This window comes from Cyprinus carpio, chromosome B4, assembly GCF_018340385.1.
Source record: "Cyprinus carpio isolate SPL01 chromosome B4, ASM1834038v1, whole genome shotgun sequence".
NCBI classification, from domain to species: domain Eukaryota; kingdom Metazoa; phylum Chordata; class Actinopteri; order Cypriniformes; family Cyprinidae; genus Cyprinus; species Cyprinus carpio.
Window position 1 is genome coordinate 4408625 of NC_056600.1, and position 25781 is coordinate 4434405.

General features: G+C 37.8%; 1 protein-coding gene across 2 annotated transcripts in view; it reads right to left on the minus strand.

Moving 5' to 3' along the window:
• ano2b (anoctamin 2b) overlaps nt 1-21968 on the minus strand; it is a 34526-nt gene extending 12558 nt beyond the window's left edge. The window contains exons 1-18 of one of the 2 annotated variants that reach the window (XM_042721683.1): nt 21838-21968; nt 21140-21294; nt 19899-19937; nt 19253-19588; nt 14825-14923; nt 14443-14600; nt 14228-14282; nt 13922-13973; nt 13224-13279; nt 13096-13143; nt 12944-13008; nt 12528-12662; nt 11822-11982; nt 9972-10054; nt 9404-9484; nt 8879-8965; nt 595-669; nt 303-504 (exon numbers count right to left, since the gene is read on the minus strand). In XM_042721683.1, the coding sequence (XP_042577617.1) occupies nt 303-504; nt 595-669; nt 8879-8965; nt 9404-9484; nt 9972-10054; nt 11822-11982; nt 12528-12662; nt 12944-13008; nt 13096-13143; nt 13224-13279; nt 13922-13973; nt 14228-14282; nt 14443-14600; nt 14825-14923; nt 19253-19588; nt 19899-19937; nt 21140-21294; nt 21838-21868 (1918 nt within the window). In that variant the 5' untranslated portion in view covers nt 21869-21968. The remainder of the gene's footprint in view (nt 1-302; nt 505-594; nt 670-8878; nt 8966-9403; nt 9485-9971; nt 10055-11821; nt 11983-12527; nt 12663-12943; nt 13009-13095; nt 13144-13223; nt 13280-13921; nt 13974-14227; nt 14283-14442; nt 14601-14824; nt 14924-19252; nt 19589-19898; nt 19938-21139; nt 21295-21837) is intronic. The other variant, XM_042721684.1, reaches the window with a different exon arrangement.
• Between the last annotated feature and the right edge of the window lie 3813 nt (nt 21969-25781).

Genomic DNA, 25781 nt, shown 5'->3' on the forward strand with positions numbered 1-25781 from the left:
GTGGTCAGACTTTAAGAGTGAAAATCAAAGAAGTACGGGAAAATCCATGTCTTATTCATGAGATGATAACACATGCTTCCTTCCTTCCCTACATATCCACAGAGACTCTCATTTATTAAAACATCTCTTAAGGAAATCTCGGGGATGGCTAACTGATAAGCCGCGTTTTCTCCAGCGTTCCCGGAGTGGCTCAATCAAAAATTAATTTCATGTGGGGGGCAAAGAGGGGAAGAAGGACATCCGAAAGAAGGGAAGTTGACCAAAAGTGGAAATTTAGCAACAAGGCAGTGGTAAAATCTCACCCAGCTCTGTCAGCCATGCAGCCACCATGCCGTATATCTCGTCCAGTATGAGGATGACTACCAGGTTGATGATGACGGCGGTGGCCGTGACAGTCACACGTACGTTAGACTTGACCTCTGGATCCGAGCTCATCGCCATGAGGGCGGAGATGGTGATACGGTAGATGATGACACTGAAGACGGCAGAGCAAGTCACTCCAAACTACATGGAGAAAAGAAGACGTAGAAGAAAAAAAAATTAAACATGGATAATCACAAAAACATTGCACCAGACAGGATGGATAAGGCTTACCATGAACAGAATAGAGGAAATGTTGATTAAATATCCAGGCAGTCTGTCCCTCCATGTTAGCTTCTCATGTCCAGTCTGTGAAGGGAGAAAGACATTTAAAGTGAATAATGGAAGTATATATGTATGTGTTTCAGTTGCCTCTTTATTTGCTTTTTTTTATCCTCAGCTACTTTTATAGTGACTCAGAACTAGCCTATTGGGGAAATAATTTGGCTGCCCACTTGTAAAAACATGACAACATTAAGGCCATTAACACCTGGCCTTCCTGTAGAGTAACATCTGTACATTCTGTACATTCAAGTGATAGATCATATATTAAAAACATCCAGCCAACAGGGAGAACCTATTTTAATGACCAAAGTAACCTGAATATGCATTTAGAGCAAAAACCTAATCAAGCCAAAAACAACATCAACAGCATGCGCTAAACTTGGCTGCACAGGCAGCAGTGGATTGAGGGTGGTCTATTCCCATTGGATTCAGTCTTCCTTCATTGTGAAGCTTTGGACAGCAAATCAAGAGATATGTTCCTCTGAGGAATACATGTTAGAGGACATACAGCAGAAAAATGGACTCAGATTTAGTTCTGTGGAAATCGGAGGGAAATGAATTAGCAGGCCACAGGAATGTTAAACAGCAGCTTATGTTCCTTTTAAGTCATAGAAAAATGTCATTAGTGTTTGTGTTTGACAAGAAGTCGGAGCCAGTTTTTCTAAGTAACAAGTGCACACATAGTTCTTACTGTTTACTATCTGTAAGGCTAACTGAAAGGAAACCTCAAAAGTGATTGATTTGATGTTTAACGTACTTTCTCCAGAACAATCTGAGGTTATAATGCTGCTAAGCTACTTATACTCCAAAATGCACACAAATACAAAGCACACATAAACACCGGCTGAAATCGTTTGGTTTTAAATAGATGGAGGGATTATTGATGCTTTTTAGTAATGAATAGAACATCTCTGTCAGCTTTGTTGCAATGCATTCTGTTATTACATTATCTGTGCATGATATATGCAATGCTGCATGATTATAATTTAGACAAAATGCAATTTTGCTGCCTACTGGGAGCAGATTTTGCATTTGGAGCATGCCTATGTTTCTGTCTATTTAGGGTTTAAAACAGAGCCCATGTCATATTTGTTGATGAATGGAGATTAAATATTAATGGAGATAAAATCTACCTCTTGCAGTTGGGCTCATTATGAGGCAAACAGCACCACCTAGCACGGTGCGTGTCTAAACCCTGGCAGCCGGGAAAAGCCACAGAACCCTGAGTGTAACCAGCCACAGCTTTCGTGATGCCACAGCTTTAGGGTCTTCAGTATAACGAATGTGGGTCACGCAATTGTGCCGTTAATCATAATCCACAGGCTCGGCTCACAAACCCTCACCCAGTAATGAGAGGAATTGCTGCAGGTCTGCGGTTTTACCAGTAACTGACTCTTTATTAAAATGCATGACGATATTTAGTGACAGGCTGTGATACCCTCTTAAAATGCATTAATATCAGAAGAGGCCAAGTTCTTGGGAAACCTCGCTGGGACAAGCAGAGATGCATATTTAAAGCTAATGCCACAAATATGCTGTGAAGTATGTAATAAGTAGGCCCATTTGAGACGTGGACACATTTTTTTTATTTAGCTTTTATGCTGATTTGTGAAGGAAAATCTGTGTAATGGATGTAAATATGGTAAAATGTATTAGGGCAAAAGGATTTGTAATATTTTGTAAATGTGGCCATTCGAATTCCACTGAAATCTGTTGATCTTTCAGTGGATTTCTGCAGGCGCAGATTCCGTGTGAGCTTAGCAATAAATTACAATAACAAAAGATGCCTGACAAAAGAATGCAGAGGAATGGAATTAATCATTTATGTAATCAGCCACATCATACCACTGTAAAAACAGTAAGGGAGAGGGAGGAAGAAAACAGGTGGCATTGTTTTTAAATAATTAACACTTTTTTATTTTTAGTTTGCATATTTAATGTGTCAGATAAGTACAGAGATATAAAGGATACAGATATCCAAACTCAAACTATTTGGCTAAAAACATACTTCGGTATATAAAAAAGGAATGCATATTAAATGTATATCTTAAATGCAATTTAGATAAAACAATCTGCCAAATGCATTTTATTTATGTTTAGCCTTTGAAATTGACTGATAAAAGAAAAAAAAATACATTTAAGAAGGTTCGATCAACATACTAAAAAAGTGGAAAGGACAGTTCACATGTGGTCAAATGCATGCATGATAACTGGTCCGAGGACAGCAGCCAGTCTGTCTGTTTTATAATGGATATAAACCACTGGATTAGTTTAACAGCTCAGTGACAGTGAAGTAGGCTGGGCACTGCAGATGTGGGTTTCCACAGATGCCCCTGCATACAACAGCTGTTGGATGGAGAATATTGCTTCCTTGAGATTAAGTCAAGATGCTCTTCAACCCTCTTTGTCTTTTATTTTGGCTGTCTAGATGTTTCTTGCAGAAATGTTACTTTAAAGAGTTTATAGTTCTTTAACAGCAATAAAACCTTTCCACTGCAAAAAAGTTCTTTAGATTGTTAAAATGTTCTTCACACTGAGAAAAAATGGTTCATTTAAGAACTTCATTGAAAGGTTCTTTATGGAGGTTCTTTTTTTTAGATTATATATAAAACTAACACATCGGCAAACTTCGGGACTTTTGTGATGTGTCAAACTCTCATTGATTAGACTTTATGTCAACCTGACATCACATTGGTCTACCCAGCAGACATAAAAATGTCAATGGGCTCGGGTTTTGTTAGCGCATGGTTGCCAAACGCTCTCTCAGAAACACACACATTCTCAGTCGGACAACACACAAGCGTCCCAGCGGGCCCACGCTAAGCCCTTTGGGAAATTAGTGACAGGATCACCAGTGTGGGGATTTCCTCCACGGCCATATGTCGCTTTGCAGAGATGCCATATTCACATTGACGTCACCATACGCCCCACTCTCTCAACCCCCACCCTCCAAATGTACTGTAAGCCGGAGATGCAAGAGAACAAATACTGGAACCATGCCAGTGCCCACGCTAGCAACCAAGAACACGTAAATCACCACATATACAGTACAGAAACCACTGCATTTGTGTTAGAATCACACACAGCCTTCTAGCAAATATTTCAGGCTGATGGACTGACAAAAATAGCTTTTAGGGTCTTTAAAACCGGCAAAGGTCCATTAAGAGAGGCTTGACTTGAAGATTGTCTTTTGGGCGTTGGGGACAGAAGGGAATAATCTGATGTGAGCCCCATCTGACAGATCTGAAATCCCTTTAAAACACACTCTCATCTCCTTCCAGCTCTTTGCTCTGATCTGAGACGACCACCAGGCCAGGATTACACACAAAGAAACCTACATGCTTCAGATCAGCGTGATCTTTCTAATAAACAGCTTGACCAGGAACACACCGGGCCATAAATTAAATGTGGGATGAATAACATCTAAAGACGGATGTAAAATTCAATTATGCAACACTCTGTATTAAATGTCCCAGGCTTCCTGCTCAGACTTCGATATCATCACTAATAACATCAGAAAAATACTTCATCATACACATGCACACTTTCAGAAAGCAAACAAAACTCTCCCTGCATGAGAACTGTTTTATAACCTATTTTATGCTTAAAAGACTAAGAATTTGCCAATTAGGGAAAAAAAAATTATATATTCTCTGAAAACAAGACTTATTATTTTACCTGCTTCTCAAGTAAATTCATCTTGCTATAAGGATATTTAGCATAAAGGGTTTTATGTGACATTTATCATCATCAATAAAATTTTAAAAATCCTCAAACACACACATGCACACTTTCAGAAAGTTAAGAAGGCTCTCCTTGCATAAGAATTGCATAAGATTTCAAGTTATTTATTGCAAGATATTTTAGTATAATTAAAGAAGTTTATGCTTAAAAGAAAAATAATTTTCCAATTAGGAACCAAAAACAGACAGTTCAAGAAAGGTTATTATCTTACATAGTTTTGCTTCTCAAGTAAATGTATCTTGCTTTATGGATATTCAGAATACAGGGTTTTACATGACATGGGCAGGTAAATCTGATATCGGACACAAGAAGAACAATAAACAGGTGTGCTGAAGAATATCTTGTTTACTTTCTAATGCCTCTATCTTATATCTTTTGAATATCCAAGATTTCATGCCACAAACCTTTCAATCTCAAAAATGGAACTGAATGCAGAATTTAATAAATGTGCATTGAAAAAGCACAAATAACAACTCAGTCAGAGGTCAAACATTTGATCTTCTCCTCCTGAGCCAGACACACACTTTCAGAAAGCAAATGCAACTCCCCTTCTCAAAGATAATGAGGAATGTTTCCTGACTTTCCTTCTGGAAGCAATGAAAAGATTTTGCTCTAAAATTAGCCATGCAAAGGGTGTGCTGCATTTTATTAACAAACGTCACTAATGTGTCCTAAAGATAGCTGCCAAGATGACAGAGTTATGCGATAAAGGCTTTTAAAGAGCCGAAGATAAGAACGAACCCAACTGAGCGTATGAGGGAGTGGGATTCGAGTGTCCTTGTCACTATGGAGATGTGAGGACTTTGCTTAATTCAGAGGTTTGGCGTTCAGCCCGGCATGGGAGGACGCTTGCATACACCCATGCCTATACACACAAACACACTGGAGTGTAGTGCGCTCTGCTGGCCAGCCTGTGTAGCAAACTGCACTAAATCTGTATAACAACATATCTCTCGCAGGAAAGGTCACACTTTAACAAACTCAGCATGTGTGTCAAGTAAAATAAGCAGACACATTCTCCTTCTAACTCCCTGAACTCAATACCTTTCATCAACCGCTCTCTTCGCAGTCAACCCAAACCGCATACACACCATGTGGACCTGGTGTGATCCTGAAGGTTTACTGCCTTTCCAGCATTTTTTTGGTTTATTCAGAGGGTTTTTGGCCTCTTGTGGCAATACAAATGAGCTGTGAGAAACATGGGGAGGTCTGTCAGTGCTCAGTCACAAAATCCTGTGGGCCGTGGTTTTTTCACCACGACATCGCTTCCAGAAATGGATGAGCATCAGCTGGATCCTGGTGAGTGTTGCTTATTTGCTTGAAAGTGAGTATGTGCTGAATAATAATAATGACTTAACTACTGCATGTTTTTTTTACCCATGTGAAAATTAAGTAGAAATTGCCTTGTTTACGATGTCTGGCCAACCCAAACTGCACTGATCTGAAGTCCAGGCTGTTTTGAATTAAGTCATTAGGATGTATAGTCTTAATTTAAGGTTCTGCATAACATCTAGGTCAGGACTGACCGTGGGCCATGATATCTGGGACAGAGAAGCTAAACATAAGAATGAGAAAAAGCGCCATAATGCGAGTGACGGATGGAAATCTGTGACTCTTGGACACAAAGGCCCAAAAAAACAAAAAAAATTGCAACACATTAGGTCAGGAGTCACTAAATCTGTCCGAAAGTATGTCACAACTTTAGGCCTCCTGTGCTGAACAAGTTTTAATGAGGACTATGGATGCCCAATGAGTCCGGAGAGCATCATAATGGCCAAAGCAACTGCTAATATTGTAGCTGAACTTTTCATAATTTTTTTCCAGTGGGAAAGACATAAGACAGACAGTTGAAGGACATTGACATTGAAATCGTTCATTATTTTTACACTACTTCCCAAACTAATATTTCTGAAAGAAAAACAACAAAGATTTCATTTTTTTCCTGGTAATGATGTGCAAACATCTGTAAAACAAGATTTACTTGAGAATCGAAATTGCATAAGATATTACAGCTCATATATATATATATATATATATATATATATATACATTATATATACAGTATATATATATATATATACAGTATATATATATATATATTAGGGCTGTCAAATGATTAATCACGATTAATCACATCCAAAATAAAAGTTTAGTTTACATAATATATGTATGTGTACAGGGTATATTTATTATGTATATATAAATACACACACATAAATTATATATTTAGAAAATATTTACATGTATATACATTTATATATTTATATTCTTATATTTTATATTATATATAAATATATTTAATATATAAACATAACATATTCTTCTTAAATATATACATGCATGTGTGTGTATTTATATATACATAATAAATATACACAGTATGCACACATATATTATGCAAACAAAACTTTTATTTTGGATGTGATTAATCATGATTAATCATTTGACAGCCCTAATATATATATATATATATATATATATATATATATATATATATATATATATATATATATATATATATATATATATATATATATATATATATATATAGTTGTATATATAGTATGTTGTTTACTTCCTACAGACTGCCTTAATTTTATTTCTTTTAACTTTCTAAGATTTGATGCCTTTCAATCTTTAGCAAATCCAGTGACTGTTTTTTTTTTTTTTTTATATGTTATCTCTCATTGTAGCAGCCACATAAACATTTTAATTCCCAGCAGATTGAATTTAGATTTTTTTTAAATATTTTTATTATTATTATTCGTAAAACTAATCTTTAAGGCCAAAAACCCCACACTGAGTCCAGGCTTGACTTTAAACCAGGATTAATGTTCTATAATCCCTGTGAAACCTTAAGAAGCTTGAACTACTGACACAATTGGACACTTAACACAACGCACACACAGAGAAACGAGGCTATGGATGCCAGCATACTTATTTACAAGCCACATCATGTATCAACTAATAAGTCCTAAATTATTGGGCTAATTTGCCTAATTGCATTTAATGCAATACAAAGGCCCCAAGCAGTAATATCACGACAACAGACAAGCACAACCTACATTTTCCAAATGAAACGCTCAAATCTCTGAGGCTCACACCTTGTGTGTGAACAAATGAGAACTTCCTGGACAACATATTTATTTACTGAACATATGCTTTTTACACACAGCAGCGATCTCCAGTATTTACTGAACAGAGCACAATGATGACATTACACTTGACCTTAGGCAAAAGGACAAGAAACCTTTAATGTTGTTACACTGTGACTAATGTTCAGTTACGTGAAACCAACAGAGCAAACTGAGAGATCTAATTGTATTAGCCCGACATGCACCGTCCAACAGCAAGAGGATTACGGCAGTGAGAGACGGCCGTATTGCTCATGCTGACGACCCCGTTGTGACCACCCCACCCAGTTGAGCCCCTCTGACAGACACATGGGCCATTTACAAATTAAACAGGCTCAAATTCTCTCAATAAATATGCATATGTGCATGTGTGAATGGGCCGTAAGACATTCTTTCAAAGTTATTGACAGTAAATGGTAACAGAATAGAGGACAGACAGAGAAGGATTACATCACAGTGACACTGTTTAAGGCAAGACATACGAAGTGAATAGGGTAAAAATGTAAATATGTATCACCATATTTCCTAGGTTTATTGCTTACATGTAGAATAATCGGAATTCCGTTCCGATTTAAGTATGCACATGAGGTACTGTCTAATTTATTTGCATTCTCTTATGTAAACTGTTTTAATCCATTTAAATATAATTTTAATTATTATAATCATTTTTATTTGCTTTTATTCTATTTTAATATTTCTTATGCATGCTAATTTTATTTCTTATGCATCTGTGATTATTTTGTTATTATCTTATATGTAAAGCACTTTCACATACTATGAGGTGCTGAATTTATTTGCAGAAATTTCCAGAACAGAAATCTGAGCATTGGAGAAAGACAGTTTCAAAATTAACATTTTAGAGTTTATGTTTATGTTTTTGATATGTCTTTCTATTACTCTATAAGTCAGAAAATACTGTCAATAGCAATAAAAAAATGTTCACCATATTTATACAAATACAATTTTGTATAAAGCCAATTAAACAGTGGCTCAATCTACACAATATATTGTTCTATATTGTTTATGAAATCTATGCAATAGATGAACTGCAATAAAATAAACACTATAAAGTTTATTTTAGATGTTTTTTTTCCTCACTAGTCTGAAATAATTACGGGTTATGAAACCCAAATAGTGCATGAAAAAAATGTTTTTGCCTACAGTGTCTTGCCTAAAATAGGCCATAAAAGAACATTCAGCATGGGTCAGGATGCTGTCGCACAGTTCAAAAGTGGAAAAAAACCTTACAACCTTACAACTAGGGAGTGTAATATAGAAACTGTAACACAAGCAGGTGGAAACTAGGCTCTGGAGAGATGGAGGCGAGAATAAGAGAGAGAGAGAGAGCCATTTACCGGATTCCCAGCTGCCATGGCTGACAGTAACCTCTGCCTCCATTTGTCCTTCCCCAGTTCCCCGCTCTCGTCCACACCTCTCTCAGGCTGGAACACACAGATCTCACATAATCACTGACAAAAGAGGGCAAAACTCTTGCTAACAATGCAAATCACGGCTTTTCCGTAAACCAAACTGGATCTACATGACTTCCTTTTTTCTTGAGCATCACCAACGCAAAGCACAGCCTACGAGCCCCAAAGTGCCAGTGCCAAATGCTTCAGGCCAGAGCAATGCATGATGGGAAAGCTGTGCAAAAAAAGCCCCACAGCATTTGGCACCCCCTCTATCTGCCCCTACAACCATGGCAGTTCCCTTTTTGACTCTTTTCATTAAAGCATTTGCATATTAAGCAAGAAGCCAACAGGAAATATATTTAGATCTTTTTAAGTCAGCCATTAATGAAATGCATGCATTATGCATTTCATTAATGGCTGACTTAAAAAGATAAAGCACATAAAATATGGTAAATACAGCCTGCCCACCTCATTTTTATTCTTTGTATTTTTCTTCTTCCTCTGCCTCTTCTGAAGAAGAATCGTTTCGTATTTGGGTCTGGGATGTTCCTAAAGAGAAAAGGACAAAGAGGAAATTGCTTTCTACTCCGTGCGAGACCCAGTGGACTGCTGCAGACAGAGAGTTTCAAACCATTCAAACAGGTCAAAAATCCAGGGCAACACAAGGACACAAAGACTCAACATCTCAAAGAGCAGCAAGAAGAGAGTTTCAAACGTAAAACTCAAACCTTCGCTTTTTCCTGGCGGGAAAGATTGCGTTTAGAGAAACAAGAAGTTAACATATTGGTGAGTCCATTTTTGGTCGAGACCACATGGGGACATTCATATAAAGCGTTGGGGGATAAACATTAATACTATCGGATAGGGACGCCACCATTGTGTCATATCACATAACAGTCAGCGTTAGTCATTTTCAGTTGGTCAGTGTTAGGAAACACTGTCATTGAAATCAGCTCTTGGCCAGTGCACAGGAATCCAGACAAACACTAGTGAGTAGTGAGTAACATAATGTGACTATGTACGTGTGTGAATGTACCTCCTCCTCCTCCATGCCTGTCAGATCCCAGCTATAGTTCAGACTGATCTGTCTGCGCTTCCAGTGCTCTAGAAACATGGCAGCTAAAGAGAGGGAGAAAGGAGGCATTCAGCAAATGTACTGACAAATATGAGCCTTGTGGGAAAAGAAAAGCAAAAGATGATTTATAAGGGGCAAAGTGTTGTTTCTTAATGTAAGATAAATCGCATCTCATTTACAAGACCAATAAAGGAATGCTCAAAAAATTAATTATCCTGCTAGTTCAATTTACTTCAGTGAAACAAGTTAATCCAACATAATTCTATCAAGATTTCATCATGTTAAACCAATTTACTTAATCCATTTAATTAAAATTGCAGATATTATTTTTTGTTGTGTTAAAGTAAACTAGGAACATGTTTTCCACTTCCCATCATGCTTTGCACTGGGATAGGGAGCGTAAATGTTGAAATAAAGTGTTTTTAATGCATTTCTTAGCAAGATGAGGATATGGGAGGACTTGTTGAGGAACTACTAAGTATCATGTAATAAAAACAAAACAAAACAAAAAAAAAAACTGGGGGAGTGTCATGGATATAACCTTTTTTTTTCACTGCTAGCACCTAATATTGTATGTATAAAGAAAGCTTTTATTTTGTTTTGCTAGTACATGTAACAGTTTACTTTAAAATAACTTGATTCGGTAATGTTTCTATTATATGGAACCACTGTCCATGATTCAATTAAGTTCAGCCAATTAGTTATCATTTTGTGCAAGTATTTATCCAAAAATTACAGTCTGTTATAATTTAACCACTTTCATATCATTATAAACATGTTTGATCTTTATCTTCAGTCAAACACAAAATGAGATGTTTAGCAGAATGTGCATGATGCTCTTTTCCATCTTACAAAAGAGGTCCATATGACCTAAAAGTTGAATGATGAAAGGTTGTTATTTCAGTAAGTAAAGCTAAGATACACAGAAGAAAGATTAGTCAAGGTTTGGTGAGTAAATGACGACAGATTTTTGGGGGTGAACTATCCCTTTAAATCCACACTAAACCAAACAACAAAGACCAAGGTAGTGTGTGTGCTTTGAAACAGCATTGCATGGCTAATTAATACATCTCAGTACCTACATATGAACAGATACAGTCTCTCTACACGCTGCTGGAGGTCTCTGTATGAGTAATAATGTATAGCTTCTGCTACCCCACGCAGGTGCCAAAGACGGGGCAGTGTCAGGAATTGAGTGGTTTCACAATGCCTCCATCAGCCGGGCCCGTGGACACAGGCAGTGACAGAAAGAGGTAACACTAATCTCTGGCCATTCAACATCTCTTCAATTTCATCACTATGGAGACAGCAGCAATTCTGCATGTTAATGCTTGCTGCTCAAACTGGTCTCATATTCGACAGGACCAAATGACAGATCTAAGTCAGCTCTTCAAGTAAATAATATTCAAAAGTGGCAAATACTTACAGTACACTAGGTTTGTTATTCTTATGTTCAAAAACAAAGATAGAGTGTAGTGGACTGGAAACATTTGGGTCCTGAGATGTACCTTTTAAAATACGCACTTTCCATTGCACTTTCCATTTCCATTGAAAAAAGGTTCTGTAGATTTTTTTAAATGTTCTTCACATTATTTTTTTAATAACTGTTCACTTAAAGGTTCTTTGAGGAACCAAAAATGGTTCTTCAATAGAATTTTCACAAAAAAATCCCTTTGGAACATTTATTTTTAAGAGTGTAAGTTAATCGTATGTTGATGTACAGTATAAACCATCAGAAAAATGCATGTAAATAAAGGTATAAAACAATAAACAGTAAGATAATGAAACATGAGGGGTATTTTGAGCCTTACCCCAGAGGGACATGAAGATGGCGAAGAACACGGTGGCCGGGTTGTCAAAGAGATGGCTGGCACGCGCCGTGCCACACGCTGTGCTCAGATGCCAGTAGTCACATGCTCGATCACAAAGGGGACACATAGTGAAGTTCTGATCCTCGTCACACATCTCCTGGCTGGCAGAAACACACACAGAAAACACACATGCACACAATTAGACACGGCTGTGCAACAGTCCAATGAAATAAATTAATTATGGCCTTGATATGGTGCAGCATGTTCATCCATCAGTGTGGCCCAATGTCTAAAGTATCAATTAAAAATGCAACACTATTTTATCTTGTGACCTCGGAAAAAGTGGCTGCACTGGACAGAAACATTAACTGCGGTCTCAAAAATAATACCATCTGGCTCACTGTGTACTCAAAAAAGTACTGACATTTAAAAGGATCACAATATTCCCTGTTCTCCCCAGGGATGTTTCAGTCACAAATGCATGCTGAGCACATTCCTAAAGCACTTGCAATTCTAGCATAAATTAGTCCCATGAATCAGATGAAACCACATAAACACCAGAACTATGTTCCTTCACTCTAATTATCACTTTAATATCAGCAGAATATAATAATCACAGTCCGTTACTCTCAAGCTGGCAGCTGTCACGTGCCCACCAACAACAGGGACCCATGCCCAGCTCTCGGTGGGCTTTATTGGCACGTACCTAGGTATGTTTGTTTCCACAGTGGCCCAGCCATAGAAGAACACAATGATGCCCACCACAGACGCAGGGATCAAAAGCTGAGTATAGACACCAAGCCAGGCAAAGTAGAGACCTATCTTCTCGCCAAAGTACTTCCTAAAGGTTACACAGAAAACACTGGGAGTGTGTGTTGCATCTGGAAATCAATCAAGTATGATCTACATCAGAGGTGCTCAAACTTTTTACTACAATGGACCATGTGCTAATAGTAAATGTTGTATTATATCCAACTATGAATTCGAAATGAAGATATGCATGAAAAAAAATCACATGTTTTTTCCAATTTTATCCTGACACGTCGGGCCAAATCTGTGCTGCAGGCCCTGGTTTGGGCATCTCTAATCTAAAGCAAGGTGTCAAAGTGATCTGAGAGTTACCTGATAAGATCAACAGGCTGATACTTGTAAAAGGCACCGTATCTTGCCCATTCATCATGTAACAGCTGAAACCAGTACAACAAAAATACAGAATTTAATCACATTCTCCCTTCTGATTCATTGCATAAAAATGCAACACAATAGCAGCATACTTGTCTGTCGTTCTTCCCCTCAGCTTGTCCACTGGGGTGGAAGTCTCCCTATGAGCATACAAAAACACATTTCAAGTCAACCTGACAGAAGAACAAATGGCAAAGGAAACAAGAAAAAAAAAACTCACATCGTGTAGCGGGAACGCTGAATCATAGACCCCATTGGCTATCAATGTGGTGATACCTGTAAGGCAAAAAAAGAGGGCACCTTAAAATACCCGGGATTAATGATTGACTGCTTTGACTTTAAAGTGACCCAACTTCATTGCTTTTGGAAAGCCGGCAGCCTGAGTCCTCGAGGCAGAAGACAGCTGACATGTGGAACACAGGCTTCAATCAAAGTAATTAATCAGTCCTCAAAGGAACGACACGTACGCTCTGGTGATTAGCCCTCAATTAATAAAGTAGCTCCCCAGCAACAAGCTGGAAAGACCACCACTACCCATCGCCCCCCTCTTTCCACCTCAATGGACCCGGCTTCAATTCAGATCCCAATCCCAGAACTTTATGACCCAATTTACTCAGTTTGTACAAAACCAAGTGAGAGAAAGTATGAGAGATGGAAAGAAAAAAGGAGGGGTACGGCTGGAGAACTAAAGAGAGCACCAAGCCGTCCCTTCTGCCGGATAGCCTCGATCTCCCAGTAGCCCCCGGTGGTCCATCTGCACGGTGGCTCGGTCCAAGGGAGCATATGGCATGGGCTTGTGTTGCACCCTGTTCCAACTGCACCATGCCCACATCCAAAGCTCTCATTCTGGCCCTGACTATCCTGAGGATTCCCCGAACGCTAGTCCGTGCTTAGGTTATGGATTAATGCATTACTAACCCATGGTTTGGCAGGTCCGTGTGCAGGCGGTGCGTCTGAGGATTTCATACACCTGGGACAGACAAGTGAGAGAGAAAGAGTGAGAGAGATACAAGCAAACAAGAAACCTGAAAATTGTTCCTGGAAAAACCCAGGTGGAATTGGTTTCCTAGGAGAGTGCCTAGAGACGTCAGTCTCCTGCTGCTAGCAAATAACTTTTGTTCCCTTTTGTATATCATGTTCTCTTCTCAACATTCACAGAACACGTATCATATTGTACCATTCTGGCTGAAAAGAACTTTCATGAGCAAAGCAATAGAGACTCACTATTCGGCTCCTTGTGGCATTGTCGAAGAAGGTATCCTTTGACTTGATGTTGTACCTGCAAAAAGGCCAAAAATAGCAATGAGACATACGTGAGTTACCCAGATTCCTTTGGTAATCAAACAAATCCTGTCAAGTCCTCTAAGAAAGGAACAAAATCCCATGTGGCCCCTGATGACATTTAACCCCACATCACCACAACCATGCCAGATTCTCACAGGTGGAGTTTGTCCCGGGAGAAACAGTGTGAAAGGAACTTGGTACGGCTGTGTTCTTGCTCCTGATGGGGTACTTTGGGCTGGAATGGTTGATTTAACTTCCGCCACACTTCATTCATGGTGGCAGCCAGACCTTTTTCTTCCCTTAACTCGTAACTCTAAACAAGAGACAAAGTTTTTACAGCCAAAAATTGGCAGCAAAACATTAGACCAACAATCAGCATCAGTCATCTGTGCTTTTCCCTCTCTCCCTTTCATACATCAGAGACACACTACATAACGCATGCAGGGACTTCTGAGGGCTTGTGGAGAACTCACATAAGGACATCCCAAGGAACTCGGGTCTGTCTTGAGATTAGGAGGGAGCTCTGCTGTGTCTTACCTTCTTGGTGGGCACCTTGATCTTGAGAAACTCTGCCTCTCTGCTCAACACCTGCCAAGGGGCATGTAGCCGAATGAAAGCATGACCATGAGCCTTGTTCTGGGGAAAGAATTGAAAAGAAAGGTTTTGACATACAGCCTTCAAGTTGATTTGCGTCATTTTATGAATAAAAAAATATATACAATCCGAGAAACTAAAACAGTTCTAAAGTGACCTATTCTTAACATAAATTTTGGTTCAGGCCAGTTAAGGTGAGATAAATGCTAACCCATATGCATTTCCAATCTAATTTTGGTAATTAGTTGACTTTTATTTAATTTTTATTGTATATGTAATGTCAAAATGTGCAAAAACTGTACGTTGGGCATCTAAGTAAGGTTGGGTATCTTTTGAATTTTATTAATTACAATTTTTACAATTAATTAGAATTATGATTCTGCTTATCGATTCCAATTCTTATCAATTCCCAGTTTCGATCCTATGTGGTTAAAAAAGTCAAACATTTACTTATAAAACATATTTATTCTGTGTCTCTTTTTGCAAAACATTTTGCTGCTGTATACCATGAACAAAAATCAGCTCGATTAAGTGCTGTTTGTGTAGTACAAAATAGAGCTGCACGATTCTGCATGAATTCAGAAGTTTTTTTAAAGGAGGTTGTAGTTCTCTCACAATTCTGAAGAAAAAATATAAGACAACTAAACAAAATCCCATGGAATTTATGAATGGAATGATTCAATGACTCACTCAAGGTTTACTTGTTTAATTACTGGATGAATCAGTGCTTTCGAATGAATCTCTTGAATGAATGATTCAAAGACAAATCCATTTAAAACAAATACAAAAAAAAAAAAGGATGCACACACAGGAATTGAGGTGGAATTGAAATTTTAATTTTACAACAAGTATTAGATTTCTGACCTGAAGTATCTGATTCTGGAATTGGAATTGATTTTTCTATGTGTTTTACCGTAAATGCATTTTACATTTGTTTAAACATAATGTGGAAATTATTGCCTGTGGTATTCGACAGCATGCAAACACAAACATAAATTGAATATAACCTAGAACAGGCAGTATCAATGTCAAAAGAGTGTCTTAATGTCATCAAGCCCATCTAAGAAGCCCCTAAAGAGGGACTATATATTACATAAACTTGGGGGGTATGGAAATGATCTCTTTTTGCTAGTTGTAGCCATGAAACCTAACACTGAAGCTGCGTTGTGCCCATACAGAGATGACAGTAACTGTATCTGTCTGGCAGTGGTCAGCCATGCCATTTAGAGAAGCATGTGTTAAGAAGAAAGGAAGATGAAACTGAATGAGACATTGAGATGAGAGTGATGAGACAGAAAGAGATGATGGAAACCTGAGGACATCCTCACCGTCCCCTGCGTTCCAACATCACAGGTGTTTTTTCTCTGCCCCCTCTACACACACACACACACACACACTCATAAAGGAGAGATAAAAATAACATGTGGATCTGAGAAGGTTAATTAGGATAAGATATTCCAATTAGTTCTTCATCTCAGCAGGGTAAGGCAATTAGGTCGATTTGAGCACAGTCTGAGCTGGAGCCATCGCTACAGAAACCAGCTGCGACTGACATTTGAGGGGATGCGAAGACCCATGAGCGGAAATGGTTCTTTATGGCAGGTTGAACCCTGTCTTTGACATTTGGTATCATGAACTCAAGAAAAGAGTTGAGAAACAACTCCTCTGAACGGATGCAATCCTAAGGATTCATAGCTTATACAGTGATACAAACTCTAGCCTAAGGTGACCAGATGTGCCACTTCCCGGGGACACATTCTGCACAGGATTTCTAAATTGCCTAAAATAACCAGGTGTTGGTTGTTTGATCATTGTATGACATCAAAGTATCGCGAAAGCAATGCGACACCAGCCAACACCTGGTTATTTTAGGCAATTTAGAAATCCTGTGCAGAACGTGTCCCCGGTAAGTGGCATGTCTGGTCACCTTAATCTAGCCTCAGACTCAAACTTAAGTCTCACTTAGTTTGATTTGAGACTCGACTCCAAATTAAAGGTCCAGACTTTAGGTCCACTATAAGAAACTGTTCAGTAAAAAGGGAGTTTCTTTTGCATGCCATAACTCTTGTGAGATTATGCATCATTTTGTATTACATCATTTGTTTTACACAACAGCATTTCAATATGGTGACTTAAACTGGTTAAATGTCCTGAAGTTTACAGACAATGATAATGAGAGAAGCACTGGCATCAACTTCAGAAAATGCCTGCATATCTGAAATTGTGTTGCATAAAGCATTCTAGAAATATTGAAATATATCATGTTAAATGTATGTTTAGCATGGTTTGGCTTGAGGGAAAACCAACCCCAGTTACCATAGTTACCCATTCATTTTCTATTCAGAAAATGAGAAGAAATTTTCTATTGAGTGCATTTATAGATTACTCAAATTAGCCTGCAATCTATAAAAAATGAGACTTGTAACTTGATTTGAACTCCACCTCAAGGACATGAGACTAGACTCTACGTCAGACACTTGTGAACATGATGGTTCATTTGTTGTTATTGATGTTTATAACACATCTAAAGAGGATAAGAATGCTGAATCCTTAATCTTTAATTAATTCTCTGTAAATGCATCATGCATGAATATTTACACCATTGAGAAAGGTGCACTAGTTAAACCCTAAAATAGATAGGTTGTTTCAGCATGGACCCCTACAGAAAGAAACACAATCACTAGCTGTGCAAATTGATGCCAAATTACAAAAACTGCATAAAAATCTTTTTCTCACCACATCGTCCTTTTGGTTTTGTTGTTTTAGGCTTGTTGTTTTTTTTTTTTTTATTGCCACCATAGAAAGCCAATGTTATCCATCAGACCAGGGCTATTAAGACAAACAAACACAGCTAACGCAGTCACTGACACATGATACCAGCAGCAGCGACGTCCCCTTGAGCATTGAAGATATTCAAAACAAAACTTCACTCCCTATAAAGTCAATCCACCAGGCAGCTCATGCATGAAACAATAAACCAAAACTAGTCTATTCTAGAATTCTTGAAGTTATTTGAGATAGCATATCCACCAGAGTGATAGTAAACTGTAATGATGTGGCGTGATAAGAGGAACACGCCAGGTGAGACATGGTTCTAAGGTGTGACTTAGAGACTGTTCCTGTTCAGACTGTCTCCAAACTTCGCTTACCGGCTGAATAATTCAGAGTGTCTGACCGCAGGTATTTGTAGCGGTCATAGAGCATACCGCAAAAACACCAGCCGGGGCAAAACAATATGTAATGACTGTGATCAGACAAAGCAGGAGAAGACTGTTGAATTAAGGTTCAGTGATCACGATAATGATGATGATGATGAAAGCCATCATGACAAAGCATGTCACTACAGGCACATATTGACACCTTACTAGGGTTTCCATGGGCAACTGATGATTTGGAGTGCATTGTTTAATACCTCAGTGCTTTAAATGCATGATGCATGATAAAAACACCTCAGATTCAGATGATTAAGTCCGAGTTCAAAAAGGGGGAATCTAACATTTACAACAACGACAAATAGCAAAGCGCTAAATTTAGAGCATAAATCTGGTCCCTTTCAGGATAGGGTACAGTTAATTCAGTGTGCTGTCAAAGGCTGGTTCACAGCTCTTCTAAAAGAGAGTAGTCAATCACTACTATTACCAGCCTGATAATCTTACTTGGCTTCACACCACAAACATTCACAGTCTAATCACCCTACAGATGCAGTACAAAATGATCACAAGGACAGACATGCACAATAAAGACGCATTTTCTGCTATTGTCTATTTCATTAGACAAGAATGCATGTCAATTAGCTTTTTAAATAAGGAGAGTTCACCTGATTCCCCAGATGCGATATAAAAACAAGCTCACTAGCAACAGATGAAGAAGAGTTCATTTGGGACCATTAATAATACCATACAAATACAGTCCAATTACTCCATAATGGGCCATCTTTAAGAGTAATGGCTTACATAACAAAACAATGATACATGGATGATATCCAAGTTGGTCTGATGCCCTTTGAAATGGTAACTCTACCCAATGCTAGGCTGCGTAGTAGGACTTAGAAAGACTGACTAGCTCATAATTCAAGCACACACATACATATTAAGTAAAGTCTTTATGAAAACAATCTGAAAAATATTTTCTTATTTGCAAAATTTCTAGGATATGAATAGAAGCGGTCACTCTTGAAGATCATGACTGATATTGTTTTTGACAAGGCACGACTCAACTGAAAGTGATAGCTTTCTGTAAAATCAACACCAGATGCGGCCCTTACAAAGATCAAAAGCGCAATTAGATGCATCTGACTAAAGCAAAATCAGTTAATTCTCAAATTATGGAACCAGCACCAGCATAAATAAGATCTAGTCAGCTTCTACTCACCTCTTTATCATGCTCAATTTCCAGCCCAGCGTCCTTTAAATTACCCTCGAACTCCTCTCGGATCATGATTTTCTCCCCATCGGCGGGGTCCGGTGGTCCGACATCCACCACCACCTCCGCAGGTTCATCCTTCCTTCCCTCTTGGTCTTTCTCCTCCACTCCTAAAGGATAACTACCATTGGAGATGATGGAAAGTCTGTGCTGACTAGGAGAGCCCCTGACGGAGGAGCGTTTTCGGTAGTGGTACACCAGCACATAGTCCACTTTCCTTCGGCCATCAGCAAAGCACAGCCGTTTGCGAGGGTCCTGGTCCATGTCCATCATGTTATTGGCCACCTGAACAGGTGAGAGGAGAATACAATGTACCCAGGCTCACTGTTCATCAGCAGTGTGTGTGCATATCAAATTCAACTCAGGAGAAAGGGGGGAGGGAGTATGGTGAGGATAGATGTAGGTCAGACTATTGCTTCTTAATTTGGCTGCTCTCAATACACTTCAATGTAGATTGAAAGTGTGAAGGTAATAGCCACTTTTCATTGATGCCATTATTTCCAAGTTACTGTCTGTAGAACTAATGCTAACCTGTTTGAGTACTGCAGCTAGTATTCTAGTAGTAATAATCTTGAGAAATCAAAAGCATACTCACGTGTATCTTGTTGTCACTTGTCTGCAGCATGTTGTCACACTTAAAGAAAAATACAAAAACAATAAGAAACAGCAACACTTTCTCTGCGTTCCAGGAAAATTGTGTGCGTTTCAGGTGGCATGCCAGATTCTGATGTCACCCTACTGAGACGTCACCATCCATCTTTCCCTCTGTTTACCCATCGAACTCGCAAAGCATGAAATACATCCGTCTGTTTGGTTTTGGCACCGTTGACTGGGAAGCGCAAAGCTTTGCTTCACGCACAACAGAACGCATCTCCACAGAAACTTGTGATTTGTCCCTGACTAATTATCCCTGGAGGAATACCTGCGCGTCTCCAAGCGCCGGAGCGCATCATTACGCGCCAGAGGGGCTTTCGCGCGTGCGTAAAGATGGAGCCGCCAACAGGTTCAAGACCCAAAAAGAAGAAAAAAATACATTCCGCGAACATCCATTTATTGCATCGTAAATCTCTGTTATATAGTGCTTGGTTTGAATTAATATTTAGGATTCGGGGGTAAGTGCCCCCATGAACAATGTGCTTGCTTTTACATGAAGAAAAGTAAAGAAAAATAAAGTAAAGTAAAATAAACAGACATAATTACAAATTAGGGTATAATTAAAAAGTACTGTTATTTATATCGTACTAATAAACAACGTGTACTTTGCTAGGTTTTTTTTTTTTTTTTATCAGGAAACACTTATTTGAAAACAATCACTTCAGGAATAACGTAGATTTCCTGTTATTTTCAATCTCATTTGGCAGTTGGAAAGTGTAATGTTCAAACTTTTCCTGCTTTTAGTGAGCAGACAGCTTGTAGTGTAGAAGTATTTCATAATTTGTTTGTAGTTCATGCATTCTGCATCTTTCTCTGTCAATCGAGCAGTGAGAACCCCTGAAGTTATATTGAATATATTAATATTAATTTATTTAAGCTAATTTAATTTCTCACTAGCGACATAAATATGTAACATTTTAAAACTGATAAAATTTTACAGTACATCAAAATTACCTTATTTTTATCATTGCATATGATGACCTAATGAATCGGGAAAGTTTTTGAATGTCAATGAACAACGGGTGCTTATAGGAAAGTGTTGTTGTTGTTGTTGTGGCACTTGTTATTTGTAGAATTTTTGTGCTATTATAGCCAACTATACTGACACTTTATTTATTTAAAGTAATCTACAAACACATAAAAAATTATTTGCCACATAGACATGCTGAGCACGCTACTCACATGTTGCCAAGACTCTTCAATGAAGTCAAACGGATCAAATGTGCAGCTGATGGAGTTCATGAATTCAATCTCAGATGCTTCCTTTATATCACTGCAGATAGAGGAGGACTCACTCAAGGCAGTGCTGACTCCATTCAGAAAACAGTTATTCACCTCTGTTAATGGAAACGGTAAAGTTTTAATATCAATTAATATCTATACATTTAACATTTGTATGAATCTTTCTCCAAAAATGTGACTACACAGGGTTAATAATGCACTTTAACCTTTAAAAGACCTCAAAAAGAACTTAAAAAGGATGGCCCTTCTTACAGCTCTTTAAACACAGATGGCAAAAAATGCAATCCATTTACATAAACAATATTCAGCACACTAACATGAACAATTTGCTGTATTTTATTCAAAATAAAATATTTCTAGTAATATCTGTATACTAAAAAAGTCATTTAAATATTTATAATTTAAATTCAAATAAATGTCACCTAAGCAGGCACTCTGCATTCTATAAATCATTAAATATTATTCATCATACATGTAGATGTACAGTGTACTGTTATCAACAGCATGTTGTTATCAGAGCACGGTTAAATTCGGTTAAATACCTCTGGTACAGTTTATAACTAAAGACAGGAGTTTTTAAAGCGCTGTCAACCCCCTGTATAGCCAATTATCTGTCAACAGGTTTTGCCATGACTTACCTACATATGAACAGGATTTATTCACAGCCATGTTGCCAGCGAGCTGAAGTACAACCAGGTATGGGACGCTTGGAGGCTGTGAAGGCGCAAAATCCTCTCCAGGCTTTGGCCAGGCTTAATTTAATACCATGACTGCTGGAGAGAGAGAGGGCTTATGATTGTGGCAAACTTTAACTAATTTCCAGAACCTTCTGTCATGGGTGAACAAAGCCCACTTGTCACCCAGGTCCACCAGAATTGGAACCCATTAAATACTGAGAGACCTATTAAAAACTGAAGCCGATTCTGTGGAAATGTCAAAGATGTTTTTAATGTCTTGGAGTGTTTATTCTGGCTGACAGCATCATTAGGATGATGCACCTGCCCCATTCACTGCAATTATGTCACGCTAAAATATTAGGCCCAGCAGCCTTTATCCCAGCAAACAGGAAATGTTCTCAGAGTTTTGGCTAACGTACAAGGTTCTCTCAAAGTTATGGAAAAAAAAACATATAGATAATTGGCTATACAGGAGTTGATAGCACTTTAAAAACTCCTGTCTTTAGTTATAATCTGTACCAGAGGCATTTAACCGAATGGTTGTGGTCTGTCCAGATAATAACATGCTGTTTACAACAGTAAACTGTGCATGTAGCTCTATGATAAACAATATTTAATGATTTATACAATGCAGAGTGCCTGTGTGACATTTATTTGAATTTAAATTATAAAAATTTATATGACTTTTATTTAGATATTACTAGAAATATTTTGTTTTGAATAAAAATACAGCAGATTGTTCATGTTAGCGTGCAGAATATTGTTTATGTAAATGGTTTGCAATTTTTTGCCATGTGTGTTTAAAGAGCTGTAAGAAAGGCCATATTTTTCTTTTTGAGGTCTTTTAAAGGTTAAAGTAAATTTTTTACCCTGTGCACTCACATTTTTGGAGAAAGATTAATACAAATGTTAAATGTATAGATATTAATTGATATTAAAACTTTACCTTTTCCATTAACAGAGGTGAATAACTGTGTTCTGAATGGAGTCAGCACTGCCTTGAGTGAGTCCTCCTCTGTCTGCAGTGATTTAAAGGAAGTATCTCAGATTGAAGTTATGAACCTCATCAACTGCACATTTGATCCATTTGACTTTATTGAAGAGTCTTGGCATCATGTGAGTAGCGTGCTCAACATGTCCATGTGGCAAATAAATGAAGGTTTTATGTGTTTGTAGATTACTTTAAATAAAGTGTCAGTATACTTGGCTATAATAGCACAAAAATTCTACAAATAACAAGTGCCACAGCAACAACAACAACACTTTCCTATAAGCACCCGTTGGCCACTGTGCATGGAAAAACTTTCCAGATTCATGAGGTCATCATATGCAATGATAAAAATAAGGTAATTTTGATGTACTGTAAAATTGCATATTTATGTCGCTAGTGAGAAATGAAATTAGCTTAAATAAATTAATATTAATTTATTCAATATAATTTCAGGGATTCTCACTGCTCGATTGACAGAGAAAGATGAATGGTTGTGGAGGTTAATGAAGGTTAATCATTTAGGTATGATATTCCAGACAATAAATTCAGACACAAGACCTGTTTGACCTCAGAGTGACATTTCACAGGTAATTTCATTTTGAGAGAGGTTACTGGGTGAACAACGTCTGATTTTGTCAACACTAAAATCAGATTAGTTTTTAAACAGCTAGCTCATGCATGTAGGTTTCATGGAATGTGTGCACATATTTCCAAATTTTCACACATTGAGCAAAGACATGATGACATTTAATCTTGTCTGTGTCATGGTATAACCAAACATCCTCTTTTGCTGAGAAAACTTATTGCATAGTTTTTAGTCATACTCTGGTGTCTAGTGCGTGATATTTAAAATGTTCAAGAACCAAAATTTTTCAGAAAAAAATGTTCCAATGTATTAATAATGTTTTTGTGTAAGTCTAATATTGGTACTGTGATGCACGTATTCTGGGACTGTGACATGATTAAGGCTTACTGGAAAAGAATACACAAAATGGTTCAGAAGATCATTGGTAAACCTTTTGTTCTATCCCCAATTATCTATCTCTTGAACTGTTAAGCTGAATTACATCTCAGTCATAGTCTAGAATTTGTGTTACATCTCTGTACTTATCTGGTGAGAAAATGTATACTTTTGTTGTGGTCTACTCCTCATGTTCCTTCCGCTATGTGTTTGAATCAGATCTCTACTTTTCTACCTCTGGAAAAACTAACTTGTGATTTGCATCAGAGATCTGATGAGTTCTGGTGTATCTGGACAAACGTTCTACTGACATTACTGGAAGAATGTTTGTTCATAACTTGCCAAAACATTAGCCAAAACATTGAGAATTTTCATGTTAGCTGAAAGTTATCTGGTCTTTAAAACATTATTAAAATGTTAGCACATAAACATTATTTATACATCATGGAACTGTGTTCTAAAACATTTTAGTTTAAACATTGCATTCAGAAATAATATTTTGCCTTAATAGGAACATTAGCAAAATGTTAGTAGAACATATTTTTGTCAGCTGATATGTGATGCTCTTCCATACAGAACATCAGAAGCCTAGTAAAACATACATTTGACACACAATTGCCAAGATTTTTATGTTGCCAAGTTATGTTCTATATCTAGGTCTATAGGAACTCTACACATTCAGATCAGTGAGGAGACGTGGAATTTCCTTCATTCAGAAACGGTGCTTATACCCCTCACAAGCTCACCCACACAACTGCTCTCGATTTGCTTGATTTGCTCTTGGAAAAAAAGAATGGGGAGTTTGTCACGTTTTCTTCATGTATGTCTTCAAAAGCCTGCCTGTTAAATCAGCCTTGGTGCTCTTCATTACACACCTTCTACTTATAGACATATATGCCTACATTACTCACATAGTTCTGGAGGGTACAGATGCGATAGATTTGGCCCACTGAAAGGTATAGGGATTTGCACTGTAAAGTGTATGTATTATCTTAATCCATGCTCTATATATATGGTGGGAGGTTAAGACAAGGGATTGATGGAAGTCAACTGTGCAACAGGCAAACCAACGTTTATACAATGATGAATAACAGATTCCATCTAAAGTGGTTTGGGGATGTGGAAATGATGCAACATTAGCACTCTCTTGTGGTTAAAAAAAACGCTTGGTTGAGCTTTGATAAAGTCATCAGAATTTTAGCAGTGTGTGCCCTCATGTGGTCAACAATCAACATTGCAACCTACCTAACTATCGCTCATATGTCTAAAACTTACCAATAAGGTGTTCCTACCCTTCTCAAAAATGTTACATTCTGAGAACCACAAGAGGGCGCCATTAACAGCATCATTACCCACCACTAACCTCCAATGTCCTGAATTCAAAAGAGCCTTTTTTTTTTCAAAACTGTCTTTGTGCCACAATTAATACAGAGTTGTTTTAAAGAGAAGTCATTTCACAAAAGGCCTCAAACTGACCCTTATTTTCCTTTTCCCTTTTCGTTGAGAATAAATCTGTTGAATTTCAAATCCAGCTGACGAAATGTCAAGGAACTTCTTAAACATAAATATCACCACAAAAGATTATTTTTTCGAAGCGTTTCACAGAAAGAGGAAGTCATGAGAATGACATGAGGGTTCTTTATATACTTTTGGTAGTAGTGTCAAAGGTCATGCACTAGACAACAGAGTATGACTAAAAACTATGCAATAGGTTTTCTCAGGAAAAGAGGATGTTTGGTTATACCATGACGCAGATAAGATTAAATGTCATCATAAAACAGGTCTTGTGTCTGAATTAATTGTCTGAAATATACCTAAATGATTAACCTCCATTTGTGAGTAGGGGCCATTGAAATAAATGAGCATCTGGGATGCTGAGGTGAGAAACATTTTGACTCAGTTCTATGCCATCCGCCTTGTTGACGGACTTTGTGAAGTAAATAGAATTTCACT